The sequence below is a fragment of the Ambystoma mexicanum genome, chromosome 10 (assembly GCF_040938575.1).
Source record: "Ambystoma mexicanum isolate Mex_15411 chromosome 10, UKY_AmexF1_1, whole genome shotgun sequence".
Lineage (NCBI taxonomy): Eukaryota > Metazoa > Chordata > Amphibia > Caudata > Ambystomatidae > Ambystoma > Ambystoma mexicanum.
In genome coordinates this window covers 1,273,534,399-1,273,550,921 of record NC_090932.1, presented here as the reverse complement: position 1 = coordinate 1,273,550,921, position 16,523 = coordinate 1,273,534,399, and the positions used below count along the sequence as shown (strand labels likewise).

The 16,523-nt window shown below is 41.9% G+C and overlaps 1 protein-coding gene across 7 annotated transcripts in view; it reads left to right on the top strand.

The window, feature by feature from the left end:
• The window catches only part of RHBDD3 (rhomboid domain containing 3), a 266,057-nt gene that overhangs the window by 56,851 nt on the left and 192,683 nt on the right, over positions 1-16,523 (top strand). For 3 of the 7 annotated variants that reach the window (XM_069619255.1, XM_069619260.1, XM_069619254.1), the window contains exons 2-3: positions 6,871-6,938; positions 7,672-7,835. In XM_069619255.1, coding sequence (XP_069475356.1) covers positions 6,883-6,938; positions 7,672-7,835 — 220 coding nt within the window. In that variant the 5' untranslated portion in view covers positions 6,871-6,882. Of the gene's footprint in view, positions 1-6,870; positions 6,939-7,581; positions 7,836-16,523 lie in introns of all 7 variants that reach the window. The other 4 variants (XM_069619257.1, XM_069619256.1, XM_069619259.1 and 1 more) reach the window with 3 other exon arrangements.

Below are 16,523 nucleotides of genomic sequence, written 5' to 3'. Positions count from 1 at the left end.
CAAAACGAGTGCCACTGTTGTGGATGTTGGAAGCACCAGACCGGCAGGAACTTGAGATTAGTATCGTCACTCGGATCCATTCATGGCCTCGAACAATGGGTTGAACTCCTTGCATTGTCTGGACACTGCCACAAAGAATTTGTTAAACAGGTGTATGGTAGCCCCTTCTTTTTGTATTGTTCCCTGTGCCCAGTATGCCTTCATTACTCCAAGCTTGTGTTGAAAGTTTAGAAACCGCAGTGTTATTATCATCGGCCACTCACCTTTATTGGTTTTGGATACCAGCGCCCTGTGCACCCTCTCAATGATAAATTCACACGGGTTTGGGTGTTTTAAGTACTCCTGGAGCAAAGTGTAAAAGAAGCCTTGCATATCTGAATCCTCTACATTTTCACAGACACCCACCAAGGCATTGGTTGTTCCGCAGCGAAGCGATTTTCTTGGTCTTCCATTTTTGCACCTAGTGTTTGGATTTCTTTGATTGTGGAGTCCAATTCAGGAGAGGGGGAGTCGTGGCTATTCTCCAGTGCACTCATGCGACGCTCGTACTGTGTGGTGCATTCCACTTGCAAATTAATGCAGGTATTTGTCTTTCAATGGACTTCATTTCAGTCAATATGGCTTCAAGCTGCGCCTGCATATCCATTTTGCCCGGGTGTCGGGTAGATCTACGTGAGTTATTGAGTTTTTTGCTATTCTCTCCAATGAGGGCTGCTTCTGAATCCGAGGAGGGCCCAGACATGCTCAGGAGCAGGACTTTGTTGATTCGCAGCGCATACCCTGTTCAATCAGTCAGCCCATCTAAGTACCCAAGGGGTCTGCCTCCAGTGGGGCTGTATCCACAGATCACCTGTGGTGCAACTCTGTCTCCATCCGCTGGCTTGGACACCCTTCCAGATCAGCCTGCTTACTGTGAGTTATTGTGGATTGCTGCAGGTTGCCGCGCCATCTTGCCTGAAGCACCTGTTTGATAACTCCTTGTTCCTAACGTTGATTGAGGAGTCGCTGAGCCCCTCACTGGATGTATCCCATCCAGCGCCATACCCCTTGGGGTTTGGTATAAGCAATCTGAATATTTCCGCCATGAGCGCACAGCCTCACCCGGACAAACAAGCCAGTTTCCGCTCATCGGGAGTGCATCAATTGCGCGGTCTCCATGCTTCCTCCGCTCTCGTCGTGAGGGTACGCTGAATGTGCTGTCGTGAGAGCATTGGCGGTCAATGTGTCGACATTCTCCTTCTAGCTGACCATGATGTTACACCCGTTACCCTCCAGGTCAGTATTTGTCTCTGGACAAGTCAAGCAAGTCTCTCCTCTGAGTTGCTCGTTAAGGCACACGCAATGCATGCTCACTCCAATCCCAGCCCGAAGAGCCATAAGTCTGTAGGAACAAGACTCAGCCAGGATCGTGCATTGTTGTGGCGAATCGGGCCGAGTCGCGAGTACCATTGTAGGGGTCCTATTCGCCAGAGTATGGCTTCAAAGGCCATTAAGCGTCAAGGTTGCAGCTCTGCCACAGGAGCTTACTAGAAGGCAACCATCTTGCTTGTGCTCTCTAGCACCCCCCTCAAGTCTAACATTTCTAAGATAATTTGATGTTCACTGAAATATGAAGCTGATTTTTTGTAATAAAAAAAACACATTTTCCTTTTGGCCAACTCATGATGAATTTAAGTGATAAAGCCACTGCATCCAAACGGATTTAAAAAAGCTCTCATCCGAGATAGTCTTATTCAGCATGTCTAATGCGTGCATGGAATATCTTATGTACAATCGGGAGTAATCTAACCAAAGGATTCAGAGAACTATCGATTTCAGATAATGGCTCTAGAATTGAATCGATTCGACTGATTGTTGGCCTCATGGGGAAGGCATCTAAAACTTCAATAGGAATCTTCGGAAGTAAGTAGATAGTTGGGATCGTAAGCTGCGATGCCCACAAAAATGATTTATCCTCATCAGAAATCCCACTTTATCCAAAGAATGTGGAATACCTATTCTTAAAGTATGTTTGACTTACTCAATCCTGGTTAAATCTTTCTCTTTATACCAACCTGACATATTAAGGGGGTCCATACCCTCTGGAACATAATTAGTGTTCTGGGTTTTATGGTATTTATTTATTTCTTGGCCATTTGTTTCTGTATTCATCCTCATTTACTTTTTTTGCAAAAACCTCATAACTAGCATTGTTCCATATTTATCTACATAATAAGGAACACAGTAGCACTTGGATGCCGGTAACAGGAAGCTCCTAGAGCTGCATTCTTGGAAAACAAGTCAATGGCTGCATATCTGCAGCCATTTAAACAACTGAAAAGGGAATTGCATTCCTTTTCAACATTTCTGTTTTGTTACTTGGCACAGCCACTGACCCGCAATGCATGTTTGACTACAAAGACCCTATCAAGAGACATGCATTTCCATTTTTTGCAAATAAACACTGAAAGGAAAAAGTGATTTCCATCTGTATTTATGTGTAAAAAAAAAATCTGAAAAAACGGAAAACTGGGAGCATTAAAGATAATCTTACTCATTAATGCTATGTTCCCACCTTTGTCACTACCCGGTTAATTACAATAAAGGCATCTTGTTCTGAGATTATTAAAGCTTTCCTATCCTGAAGAGGAAAGATTCTGATTGAAGAAACATTATCTATATGTTTCCTTTTGTTCTAATGTTTGTAAATTTCTTTCGCAACGAGATCAAAACATTTGCCCACTATATTTCCTCTAGACAGCAATGGTATAAACATAGATTTATTAATGTAATTCTGTTTTCTTTGTCATGGTTTGGTCAATATGCAAATCCTCCAATATATGTTGGTGGTCAGCCCACTCATGCTATCGGCTTTGTGGGTGCAGTAGACATGCTGTTGTGGCTTGTAAATATAGAGACAGATTATATATGTCGCAAAGTAAGGCCGACAATCTAAATCACTATGGACGTTGTATAATCACCATGTTGTTTAAAATTATGACCACATGTTTCTTGTTAGATGAATTGGATCACAATAATGATTCCCAGTTTGTAATCTGGCATTATCCCTACATAAACTTTATCTGGAACTATTGAACCATATCGTACCATTGGGTGGTGGGTGCTGTGACGGCATCATGAAGCAAGACACAGGCAACAGATTCAAAGGTCAAACAAAAATTGTTTATTAACTTAAATGTTTGGATCGTTGAAGTGAACTTGCCCTATGCAATAAGTTCAATTTAAGTCTTTCTGTGTCCAGAACCCTTATGTGCACTCACAACTAATGCTAAACAATGTGTAGGGATGTCAGCAACAAAAGGAATAGTGTTTCAGACAACGTTCTGAGCTTCTTCTAGCTCCTGGCTTACTTTCCTGCTTCCCTTCCCCAAGTTCAAGAACATTCCACAAAGTATTGGGGTTCTCTTCCCCAGGAAGACAACACAGTTCCAAAAGAGTGGTCTTGAGGTTCCCTTCCTCAAGACAACACAGTTCATAAAGTCTCAGGTTTGCCTTCCCCAAGACCTCAGCTTGCCAACTTATACTTAGTCCCAGTCTCTCAATATTCAAAACCAGTTCTAGTTCAGCTTTACACTCCTTCGGGTTTCTTGACAGTTCATACAGATTGCTTTCTCCTGTTTCATTTCAGCAATCTCTTTCATACACTTGCCTTTGCTCTCTGTACATTTCTTTGGCTTTCATAGATGGGGTATCCTCGGTCTAGGCGCAGTTGTCGGGCCAGTGGGTACACCCATTACAGGTCACACAACCGGGACCCCTAGGCCTTCTTGCCCACGCAGGTTCGTTTGCAACTGCACCTATGTTCTGGTTCACCTTCACTTGGCTTTCTCCTCGCAAGTCTTTTGGCTTTGCCACAATGTGTTTTCCTCTCTGCCAGTCTCTTCATTTAGCCACAATGTATTCCTTTCATACACCTCTTTACCAGTCTCTTGACTTTGCCACAATGTTTTCTTTTCATACACCTCTTCGTGGTGTTCTCCTTCCTTCACCACATCACTTTAGCACTCTTCATCAATAGTCCCTACTTGCTTTTCACTGCATTTCATAGGATTTGTTCTCTGCTTTCAATATATTATACGTGTACTTAACTTGTCATTTGTTCATAGAATTGTCAAAAGCTTTCATTTAGTTCGGTATTCAATAGTTCAGAACTTTTATTCTGCTGCTCATAGTTCATCTTATTCATGATACTCATCACAACCCGTTGCTTTGGGTTCACTGTATCTTGCACGTTAATAATTTGAATTTCATTATTTCGAATGCAAAAATGTCAGAAAAATTATACCGAAAAAAATAATGTCGAATGTCTTTTTTTTTGTGTTTTTTTGTTTGAAATGGGGAGGTCTCCCTACCCCCCTCCGACCGGCTGCTTTCCCTTCTGTTACTCTGCAGACACGTGTTCTTTGAATTGCGAACCCCACTCGCACTGGATTACGAGCCCACTGCGCACTTTGCTCTTCTGTGGGTTGCCGACAGCTCCGCTCACTTCCTTCGGATGCTACGGGTAGCTTGCAGCTATCAGTTCTCTTCCCTGCCCCGCAGCTCCTAGTACAGGCACCCGACCAGTGAGGCTCCCACCTCTGTGGCCCTCTAACGGCCCGCCCGGGCCTCGGCTGCACAGCTCCTACGGGATACTTGCCAGCGTCCTGGCTTTTCTCTAGGATCCAACTCTGCTGCCTCCTTCTGCAAAGGATTCTCCCATCAGGCCCACAACACTCAGCCCGGCTTCTCTCCTGCTGGTCTCTCTCCCTCTCTCCTTGTGGGCTCCAACTTTTATGCAAGTTTGCAGGTGTGAGTCCTCAGGCCCAATTGCCTGACCATAATTAGTGAAGCACTCTGGAAATGCCTGACTCTTACAACAGTATGCAGGACTCTTCCTCGTCTCAGTACTATAGTGGTGAAATGACATGTTAGTGTGCACTACTCCTAGTCGCCTCTTCCTCGTCCCCAGTACTATACTGGTATGAATGGGGGTATTGGTTTCCAGCAGCCTATAAAGGCAGAGGGGGGGTTGAAGTTGGTTCTCAGAAGTGAAAAGGGGATGCCATGTCTCACTTGCAGACCTCTTATTTACCCTCTTCGTAGTTTCCTATATTGATGAAGTCTTCTGGTGTTATCCCGGTCAGAGGGAAAAGGGTAATAATATCCTATAAATGTGGCTCATCATGGAATGAAAATGGGGGGATACTGCGTCCCACCCAAGGACATCCCCCTACGATTTCCCAAGTCTCCCCTACCAAGGTGATCCTCCTTCGCATCTCCGTCCCCAAAGTTGGGATCCAAGAGCGATAGCCTTTTCCAGGCCACCTGAACAGAGGATGATGGGGAGAAAAAAGTGAGGAAACCCTCAGGTTCCTCGCAGTTCCCATCCCAAGCATTTTATTTAAATTGTCGGGTTGGGAGGGGGGGGTGAGGGGGGCTCTCAGACCCTGAACACACAATTCTATGCAGGACTTGTTCCGGCTGCTTCATTACGACATATTGGAACATTTTTACACAGGTACAATGAATTGTTGACAGAACACTGTGAACTAAAATATTGAGGCCCACTATTTCGTAATAAGTATGAGAGAGCCATGTAAAACTGCAGAAGAACAATCACATGTCCTTATGGCTTGAAGCTCTACTTTTTTCTATATCATTTTTGTTTGCGTCAGTGGGGTTTGCTATTATTGGCAGCCTTACTCCTCTGCAAAGGTGATGCAAATTTCCCTTTTGCTTGCCGAAACCCATATTAATGTGAAGTCAGAGATCACTCCCACCTTGCACCACCCCTCTACATGCTCTTTCCCCCGTTCTACCTCCATGCACTCTCCAACTCACTGCTGCACGTGGGGCCATAGTAAAATAAAGCATACACAGCTACAGATGATGTAAGGACTTACAGGTGCTCCGAATAGTCACTATGGCTTACATTAATTAGATCTCTGTGTATTGCTGTTACCTTCTATTAGAGTGATCAGGGCAGAAGCAGTAAGTGTCAGCTTAGGAAGTGTGCAGTTTTGCATAATAAAATAGCATGTTTTATTTTAATGATATATTTTATTATTTTCATATACAACTGGGAGCACATAACCATCCCCCAACTTCCCCCAACCCTCCTCCCTCCCGCCCCGGAAGAGTCCAATTGTCTCTGTTGCTCCTGGGAATGACTATGATCTGAAAATGTCTGATATTTTTATATTATGCGGGCACCATTGTTCCATATAGTCTGTTTGTAAGTAATCCAGAATCTCTCCCCATTCCTTTGTAAAGGTCTCTTTTGATCCTTGTAGTGTGTGAGTAAGTTTTTCCATGGTCAGTTGTGCCCAAACATTTTGGAGCCATGTATATATCAATGGGGGTTCTTGTTTTTTCCAGTTTTGGGCTATTGTCGCCTATGCTGCTATGAGTAATCCCATGAAACTTCTCCATTGTGGTTTCCTAAATTTCTTAGCCGCCTGATCTTTTATTCCGCAAAGCCAAACTTTTTCCCCTAGTTGTTCCGCCTCAGGGAATATCTTGATTATTTCTGTCTTTATTTCCAACCAGAAAGCTTTGATCCCCCTACAGTCCCACCAGATGTGTTTCCACGTGCCCACCTCTGAGCAGCCTCTCCAGCACGTGTTAGGTGTTTGGGGGTACATGGCGTGCAGCCTTTCCGGTGTGTAGTGCCATTGGGTTGCTATTTTTAGCCACAGTTCCCTTTTTTGGGCCGAACGGGTCATTTTTGGAATGGTCTTCCACAGATCTTCCCAAAATAGCATGTTTTATACGTAGCACAACACTGCATACGATTTCAACAATTGTGCTCATATTCATATATTACCATGTGTCTGAAAGCAATTCTAAAAGATTTCTTACCATACTTAGTATTTTTTTATCTTTCAGGAAAGAAAATGAATGCACAGTCATCTTGTCCAGATCAACATAAAGGGTCCAGAGGGCTTGTTCCTGTGGTATGACTGAGGAATACTGATAATTAATTGTATCTTAAGTATACTAGTCCCATCTCTACAGCCTCGATCATGTGCCATTCTGGAGCACAGAAGAGATACTCTGTTTTCCAGACTGCTCCCCAAATACTCCATTTTTTTATTTGCATTTTTAAAACACTCACACTGCCCACGGGCATCAAGGCGCTGTTACAGGAATTGTTTTTTTTGTTGCATAGTTTTATTTTGTCTTAGTTGCGTATTTACAACTTGCTTAAATACCCAGAGGTTTCTAAGCGCGGACCCGGGGATCGAAACTGTGTTGCTTCGTGTCGTCTTGCTTCCAAGGCGAACACGTTGCCGCTGAGCTATCCTCCCGGGACTAATCCTGTAGTGTTGAGAGCACAGTGATTGTGTAATTACCTAGTTGTTGCCCTTGATCGTGTGCTGTCTCCAATATACACTGTTGACCCTGTCCCCAGACATTTGCTCTCCCTGCAGCTCACTGTTGACCACCTCCCCTAAGGGATTCCCCAGGGCATTGGCACTGTTCTGTGTTTAGAGCAGGCTGAGTTTCAGGTTCTTGATAATGTGCCACAATTTAGCAACACTTGTAATTCTACTAAGTGTCTTATAATATTGCCTTAACAGTGTACTCTCTTTTCAGCACACTAATAACCCAATTATTTGACTGACTGCTTGTGAGGTTGGTGGGGCAGGCAGATTGACTGTCTTGTGCCCTCTCATGATGCAATAGTCTCGAAATGAAGACCATTCGAAGACTCCTCAGCAGGGCCTGTGGACCTGATGGCCACCCTCTGGCGTCTGTGCTGCTGATGCTGCTTCTGGTCTGCCTGAGTATGATGAATGGATGTGAGCGACTGAGGCTGGATCCAGGTCTGATCGTCCAGAACCTTCAAGGTGAGAAACCAACTTTATCAATGAACGTTTTTCTTCGAGCCTTTGATTGACACTCAAGGTTACTTTTTGAGGGAAAGAAACCAAAATCCAATTAGGTAGATTGAGCAGTAATAAGACTCCACTTTAGTGTAGATTCACAAAGATACGAGGTATGGTAACCAAACAAAAACTGAACATCAGGCAGTGAAACTGATACCCAGGTGTCCCCATACCACACAGAAGTGATTGGTAAATTGGTTAAGTATGAGCATAAGAAATATGAGGGTGGTGATATACTGTCTACATCAATTAATCCCAAACACGACATCTTCAAATTGTGAAGCTTTGGACGAAAATAGATTGACAATTCAAAAATGTGGGTAGATATGCAGTCAAATAAGAATTTCCACACCTTCCAATCCTCAACAGAATTTCTAAGGCTTAACCAGACTGATTCCTTCCCTACAGATACTTCGACACATACCATGGAAGTAATTTGTTATAATGGAAGTTGCATATCTGATTTTGTTCTCTTTCCAGCAGCATTCTCAGATCATGTAACAATTCTAATTAAATTGGAGATACCACATACAATAAAGACACGAAAAACCCTGGCATTAGCTATCTCCAAAAGAGATTTTTAGAATTCTTGTTTTGAAGGCAACTAGAAGCGGCTGTCATGATATTTAAAGCAGACCTCACCTTGTGTGAGGGTGCTGAAGGAAAACGTATGTTCCCAGAAAGACTGAAAACCATTATTAAAGGGGACGTTCTCTCAGAAATTGTATTGGCCTAAAGGATAGGGCATGTATTTTTGAGCATATATCGATCAGAATGTTTTTTCCAATGCATCTTACCTTTTTTTTTTTCTGACATTTTCACATGCGAAACTCGCGTGTCGGAAATGCCCATCTTGTGATAATCTTATCCATTAGTGTCCGTCTGTTTCTTGACGAGCCTCCACAACTTCTTTTTGTTCTGTTCACCTACCTAACTACGAATTAAATTGAAAAAGGTACTAGCTCAAATGAATTTACTGTGCAAGTGCTTTCAATTTCAGTAATTAGTACATAATTGACAAATGTCCTTACTAAACCATATTTAAATTGTATATTTACATACGTTCTTTTTTCCATGTGCCAATGAGAAATTTCCAACTTTGGGCCTATTCTTGTTGTCTATGCACTATGGGTTTTTATAACTTATCTGATTTTTCTCCTCATTTTCTTTTACACAGCATTTTCAAATAAAACCTCAATGACTCATTACTGTATCCAAATTACAATTTTCTTTTATCCCATAGTTGATTTTCGACTTCTTCAATCATTAATAATTATGGCATTCATTCAGCCATACCTTTACATGCCGGCGTATACCGATGTGGAAAGGGTTGAGAGATAAAATACCCGAAAAGATGGTGTATCAAGTGAAAGTCTTGACAGTCGCTTCCAGGATTCTTATCCTCATCACATGGAAGACGCTTCCCCTTGATGTACCTGCCATCGATGTGAAGTAATGCCAACTTTGGTGGAGAACTGTTTTTTTTTGTTTTTTACAACGCTTGTTATTGACATTTTCATTAATAAACTACTAAACAAAACATACACAATTTGCATGCTACCCACACCTCTCGTAACTAACCCAACCCATTTCCCTTTCCTCCCAAACCCATTCCAGTCTTCCCAACGTTCGATTTCCACACATCCTTAGAGGGTCCTACTCTCTGCATACCCCATGACCTTCTTCCATTTACCCCATTTTTTCAGGTACTTTGTAGGCAACCCTCTGATCCTATATGATATTTATTCTATTCTACAACAGTAGTCCATACCTTTCTTCCAGATCCCCATCTTCGGCATTTCCCTGGATCCCCACTTGACTGCTAAGCTCCTCTTGTCCACCAATGCCGCTATTGAGATCAGTTTGCTTTCCCATCCGCTCCCATTGTATTCCCCACCAGTATGCAGTAGTAGCAGTTTATTGAGGACCTTGTCACATAGTTCAGAGGCCAATTGGCACTCCCAGAGCAGGTGTGGAGTACTGTTACTGCAGAGAAAACTATGGCTGGTTAGCCTACATAGCTGAAGAAGATCCACCACCACTATGCGTTACTCAGCTGCATGACTGCAGGGCTGCCTGCCTTACAAGATCTGTGTTGAGAATGCTGATGGTGCAAATGCATGAACCTATAGCATCTGTTTTCCCTCATGCTCCTAATAATGAGTAAGCATTGTGTCTGTATGTTTTATTTGTGACAACCTTGCACTATAGCCTTTTATGTTGCTCTCCTTGTACATTGTGATATCATGGGTTCACTCACGATATATATTTGTATATATTGAAAAATGCTTTGTTCTTTGTCCATGTCAAACTATTCCATGTTCTAGTTTGCGAGTCCGCAATAACATTTTGTGTAAATTTCAAGCAATTAAAAAATCATCATCCTATCTTTTATTTTTTTAAATGGCGTATACATTAGTATATTAATTTTACTTCAAAAGTATTGCACTGTGACTACTTTACTCACAGAATATACCAATGCCTTGTATTTTACAGGATAGGTAAAACAAGATAAATGCAATTATTGGATTCATTCAACAAAACTATTTCGCTATCTTTTACACAGATTGTACAGGCATGTGGCCTATTGAGCGTTGGATTCATGGGAGACGGGGATCCCGCGTTCAACGGCATGTGTGATTCAAGCCATTTGTGAACAATTTCCTATTTCCTCTGGAAAATACTAGGGATTTTTTTACAGACAGTACCACTACCAGATAATTATCATTTTCTGTTATATCCATGAACTTTATTTTTTTTTAAATGGCATTTTATTAAAATATTTTCCTTTCAATAAAAAATATATTTATCTAATAATTTTGCATTGTTTCTTTTCTAATTATTTCAATTTAGTGTTTCATTTCAAGTTTTTAGTTTTCCTTGCGAATTTAATAACCACATACAACAAAGTACAAACCCTGAAGTCAAAATACAAAATACTCAGTAATTGCATTATAATGGTGATTGCATTTCTTATTCTTATTATTTCTTCACATGTTACTTCTTGGCTTGAGGTACTCTAGATTTCATTCGATTCTATTTAGGAATACACAACTAAATGTTCACAATGATCACACTTTGACAGTAATAGGAAATCAAAGCAATGAAGTAATAGGATGGCAAGTGAATGAAAGTGATTGTCCAAGTCACCAACACCACCAAGTCTACTCATAAAAATAGTATGATATACCATCAAGATCAACAAAGATTATTGTTACTGCCATCAATACGTGTTCAATTTCATTCTCATTCGATCATAATCTATCCAAACACTTCTCCCTTATCAATGCATTGTTATCATTGTTTTAATGCATTTTTGTTAGATTTTGGTTTTGGGCCAGCAGTTTCAACAGAGTGTAAGTGAATGTACAACTCAACGTGCTCATTCGTCTATCAACAATTGTCCACCTAAGACTTGATGTTTCCATACACCCCTTTGAAGTCCCTGTCCCTGCAATCAACATATCTTTGTGTCCTTTGACAAGGTTTTGGGCCTATTGCACTCGCTTCACCCTTATCCATCCCCACCCGTATCAATGGCAGTTCTCACTTGGGACCATGCGCTCGCAATGGAGCTGGGTCGAGGGGAAGGCACAAGGTTCAGAATTACATATACAGCTCAAAGGGGTCTGGCCTCTAGGGACCATTGGCCACATGGCCAACCCAGACCCGTTGTCTTCATGCTACCCTTCGAAGACCCAGTCCCTGCAATCAGCATATCTGTGTCCTTTGACAAGGTGCCGGGCCAATTGGGCTTGCATCATCCACTTCCATCCCCCTCCCGTATCAATGGCAGTTCTCACTTGGGATCATGTGCTTGTAATAGTTGTTTGCAGGTGCCCACATTCTTCTTTGAAATTTGACGTCATCAATCCTTCACAGCCATCAATCTTCAGATGCACCCAAATATGGCTATACTACATTATGCCCCTAAAAAATAAAAAGTACCAACAAAATTAAGAGGCAGTCCCTCCACATGACAAATTCACATGCACACCAAAGCTCTGGGAGTATCTATTCCATCTGGGGGTCCCTGTTATCCTCTTTGCGGCCTTCCATTGGTACATGTGCACGGCCCCATAGGGGATGTTTTGACCAACTCTTTCCCTGTATCTAAGGGCGTTAAGCAGGGTTGTGTTATCGCTCCAACCCTATTTAGCTTATACATAAATCAGATAGGCGATTGAACATTGCAACATGGATGCACCTATGCTGGAGGGAGGAAAATGGTTATCATTCTCTATGCTGACAATACGGTTCTGATCAGTAAAACAAGAACCAGCGTTCAGAAAGCACTGGCTCTGTTTGATTCAATATAAGTCAGGCTGGGGCTCGAAATTAACCTATCTAAAACTAAGGTTATGCTTTGGTCCAAGAGAGGCGTTAATTCTTTTCCCCCAATCCGTCTGGGGAGTAACATATTAGAGAGGGTACAATTCTATGACTGTCTGGGGTGGTTCGCCTAGATGCAAGAGGTCACTGGGAGAAACATTGAAAAATCCACACTTTATACAAGACAAGGTGCGGTCACTCTGATGTTGAGAGACTGGAGCAAAAGGAAACTATTCTGCTGAAAGAGCGCCTCTCTCTACCAACAAGTGCCCCATCCCTCCCTTCAAAATTAGAGCTTTGGGTGGACGGAGTGGCTTTTGATGCCAGATTGCACCCTCTCCTGTATTATCATAAGTTGTGTACTTCACCTGCCCTTGGCACTTATAAAGAACCCTTTTTGGATATCTGTGCACAAGATGGGGCTAGAACACTATTGTGGTTTTAGTATGTCTCCAGTCTAATTAGCGAACTTGGGTCCTCCCTCCCCCTGTCCCCCCCAATGGTCTGATTCCAATTTTCAGGATCTTATGATAACGAGAGAATGCATTAAACAAAAGTATAAAGATTTGTAGTACCGGGCAAAAATGTGGAGATTGAGCTGAAACAATCGTTGGATCAAGAAAAATACCTACCCTGTATCCCAGATAAGGAGACTCATACATTTTTTTTAACAGCTAGGTTGGGGATTATCCCTCTTCTGCTGGTTGTGAGCTCTTGGGGCAGAGCCGACTCAACTATTTGCAAAGTTTGTGGGAGTGCTGTTGAAGATCTTACTCATTTCCTGTTGATATGTCCCCTGTACAGGAGCCTGTGGTTTGTCCTCATGTAATATATAATTTAAATGGCACAAAAGACACCTTAGAATTCTTCCTAAGCCCTCTAAATAGTGCTGTACTTCAGATACAATCTTATCTAAAAACTGCACGGTGCTTAAGAAAGAAATTTACACTGCTATTGAACTGCCACATAGGAATTGGTTGTATTGTTTTTATCAGGTTTTATTTTATATTGTATTTGGTTATCTTGTGCTTTTATGGCAGATGCCTGAGTAGTTTATTACTACTACTACATGCACACCCACTTTTCAAAGTGATTGTAAACTAATGCAAATCCTTAGCAAGAAAATATTTCTGCAGTCTAAAACAGATATGATCATTCTCTGCTTGTTATCATCGTTGTTGAATCTCCTCCTAGATTTTCTCTATTCCAGGTAGTTGAACTCTTTGATTTTACAGTGTTCTCATTTTCATCTTGTTATATTTATAGTATGTTTTACTGAATTTTCATCAACATTTTCTTTTCATACATCTCAATAACTTCACCATTATCAACCTTTCTATGTATTATATCTTGAATTAATACATCACATGATGGTGTCTTTTTTGAGTATCTAATGTTTTGTCATTCCCCTTTCCTTCCTGTGGCACAATGGATGATCAAAGTACCAGTAATATGTTTCTTCGTGTGACTGACCATTGTCATAAAGGTTGGTGGTTAGCCTGGGGGGCTCAGACCGGCTTAAAGGGCAGTTCCCAAACTCTAATGTGCTTTGTGTTTGCAAGGTTTTTATTAATGAATTCATCACTGTCATACATGAATAATTTCCTGAGCATAAAATATGTCTTCATGTATTTGTTTTTGGGTGCCCTAATATCGGCCATGACAAGATTCCTGGTACAGTTATGCACCTTTTCCCCGAAGGATATTGGTCCCCATGGTCGTTTATACGAACATGGTTGGTCAATTGGGGATTTCCAGTATCCGCGATCGACAGCAGACCCAAGGATTTCTTGAAGGGCGTGAGGGCCATCAATTTCGCGTCTGCAGCATGCACTTCTCAGAAGATGTAAGAACAATCAAAATTCACTAGAAAGCGTTGCCCCAGACTCACTCTCATATTACTACCCAATGCTGTTCCAAGTGTATTTCAACACACGCAGAGTCAGGTGAGTAGTGAATATGAATGATTAATGTATGTTTATATATACACATTTCTGTGTGTGTGTCTGTGTATATATATTTTAGAATAAATGACCAACAATGTATTAAACTTGTTGTAAATAGGTAATGGGCTGAAAGGATTGGAGTTTCTGGGTAATATTGGTATAAATATTTTATTGACCACTTTTCTATTATGTTACAATTTACACATGTATTTACATTTTAGACTTTTGGCCTCATTACGGGTTTGCCACCAACCCTGTAACACTGAATCCGGTACCCGACTTCCTGGTGCCACCAGGACATTATAAGTGCCGACGGTGCGGGAAGTCAGGCGCCGGATTTTGTAAATCCCCATTCTCTATGGGAGTGGGGAGACGTAAGCACCGGCAACGGTGCCGGTGCTTCCATGACGACTGAGCCTACCGGGACTGCTGCGCCCGGCAGGGTCAGACCTGTCTGGCGCAGCGGCCCCAGCAGGCAGACCTCATAGTTTGGTGTTCCGGAAACAAGGGTGCCGGTGAGCTTACCAGCACCTTTGTTTCCAGACCGCCACACTTGTAATGAGTCCCTTTGTCCTTGAATAAATACCTACTTTTGGGATACACTAAACGTTCACTACAATGTGAGCCTTTCTGAAAATTGAATAGCAGTATCTGTTAACCAGTGCTGGTGCTTTCGTGAAGGGTTTGCCTACGGTGACCACTGTGCCCGGCAGGGTCAGACCTGTTGGGCGCAGCAGCTCCGGCAGGCAAACACATAGTTTGTCAGTCTGGAAACAAGGGTGCCAGTGAGCTTACCGGCACCCTTGTTTCCGGACTGGCAACAATGTAATGAGGTCCATTGTCTAATATCCCATGTTTACTGAATGTGTTTTCTTTATAAGGATTCTGCTACTGAAGCGTTTGAGATGGAAGAGACACATTGACCACCGGTATATGAATAATACTGATAGTCATCATTTATGATCTATTGGACTTTTAATGTTCCATTCGTTGTATGTAAAGGGTTTTTCAAAGTGAAATAGTGTACTTGTAATTGTATTTGCGTTTCTTGCTACAGTAGAGATTTATGGTTGTTTAAAAAACCTTTTTGTGAATGTTCTGTTCCAGATGTGGGATGAACTAGGCAAATCACAATTGACTGTTAAAAAGCACTTGGAAAAACAGGGTAAATGTAACCCATGCTTTTACATTTTTTGCAAAGTGGTTATTTGGAATGTGTTTCATTGGTATTTGATTATAAGGTTGCTATTCATATGTTTTCTAAGTGGGAAAGAAATAATGCTTTTTTTGTTTCATTTTTATTAGACATGTTAAAAATACAATAGAAATATAACATGAAAAATCTCATAACTTTTATTAATGTATTAGAGGCCTATGAAGAAGACAAGCAGGAAGACTCAGACCGCACCACTTACAAAGGTTGTCGCTTGCCAAACCGATGTCTCTTGGGAGCAACTAATGTTTGAGGTTGCAAATAACCGTCCCAAGGTTCAGAATCGGGATGCTGTTGTGAAGTGGATGGAATTTGAACTGAATATCACTAGCGAGCCATGGAATGTAATGATGGATCATTGTTATAGCACACAACGTCCACCAGAACTGACCAACAACAAAGAAGATGCGTCATTACTTGCCGATTGTGGGGAATGCAGATCCCTCACCAAAACCCTGCCTAAAGTCTCCTCCCAGGTGGCCAGGAGAAGGCAGACACTTCTTGATCCCAATCCTGGGTGTCATGTACTGCAGGAGGATCACCTTGTTGGAGACAAGACCCGGGGTGGTGGGGTGATTCCAGAGGATGAGACATGGTATTTTTCCTTTGATTATGGATTGTTGTCATTGAAATGGTTTTCAGCCTACAGTTAAAACCAAGGTACTAAAACCGAAGCTTGATATATCTAAACCTATTTCATGAAAAGAACATGTCTTTTTTTATCCATGAGCTTAAATGTCCCCCTCAATATCCATCGTACACTACGGGGAATGGCGAGAAGGTTGCTTTCGCTGCATCTTCTGTCTCTAATAAAACTAAAACTCACAATGCCTCTTCTAAAAATATTAAGGGAATTACAACCACCCTTAAAGGTGTAAAAGAAGTGGAAAAAACACATTTTCTTAAAATGAACTACATGTCCCAGAATCCCTCAGGGACTGCTAGGAAGAAGAGGGCTGAGGAGGCATGCAGATGTAAAGGACAGGCAAGTAGGCCTAACAACCTTTGCCAGGGTCAGGCATTTAACATTAAGGGCCTGCACCTGAAGTCAATTGCCCCACCTGAGAAGCATAAAAGGCTGCAGCAGGAAGCAGCAGTAGTAAGGATCTGGAAGGTTAATAATAATAATTTAGCATTTATATAGCGCGACGAACCCTC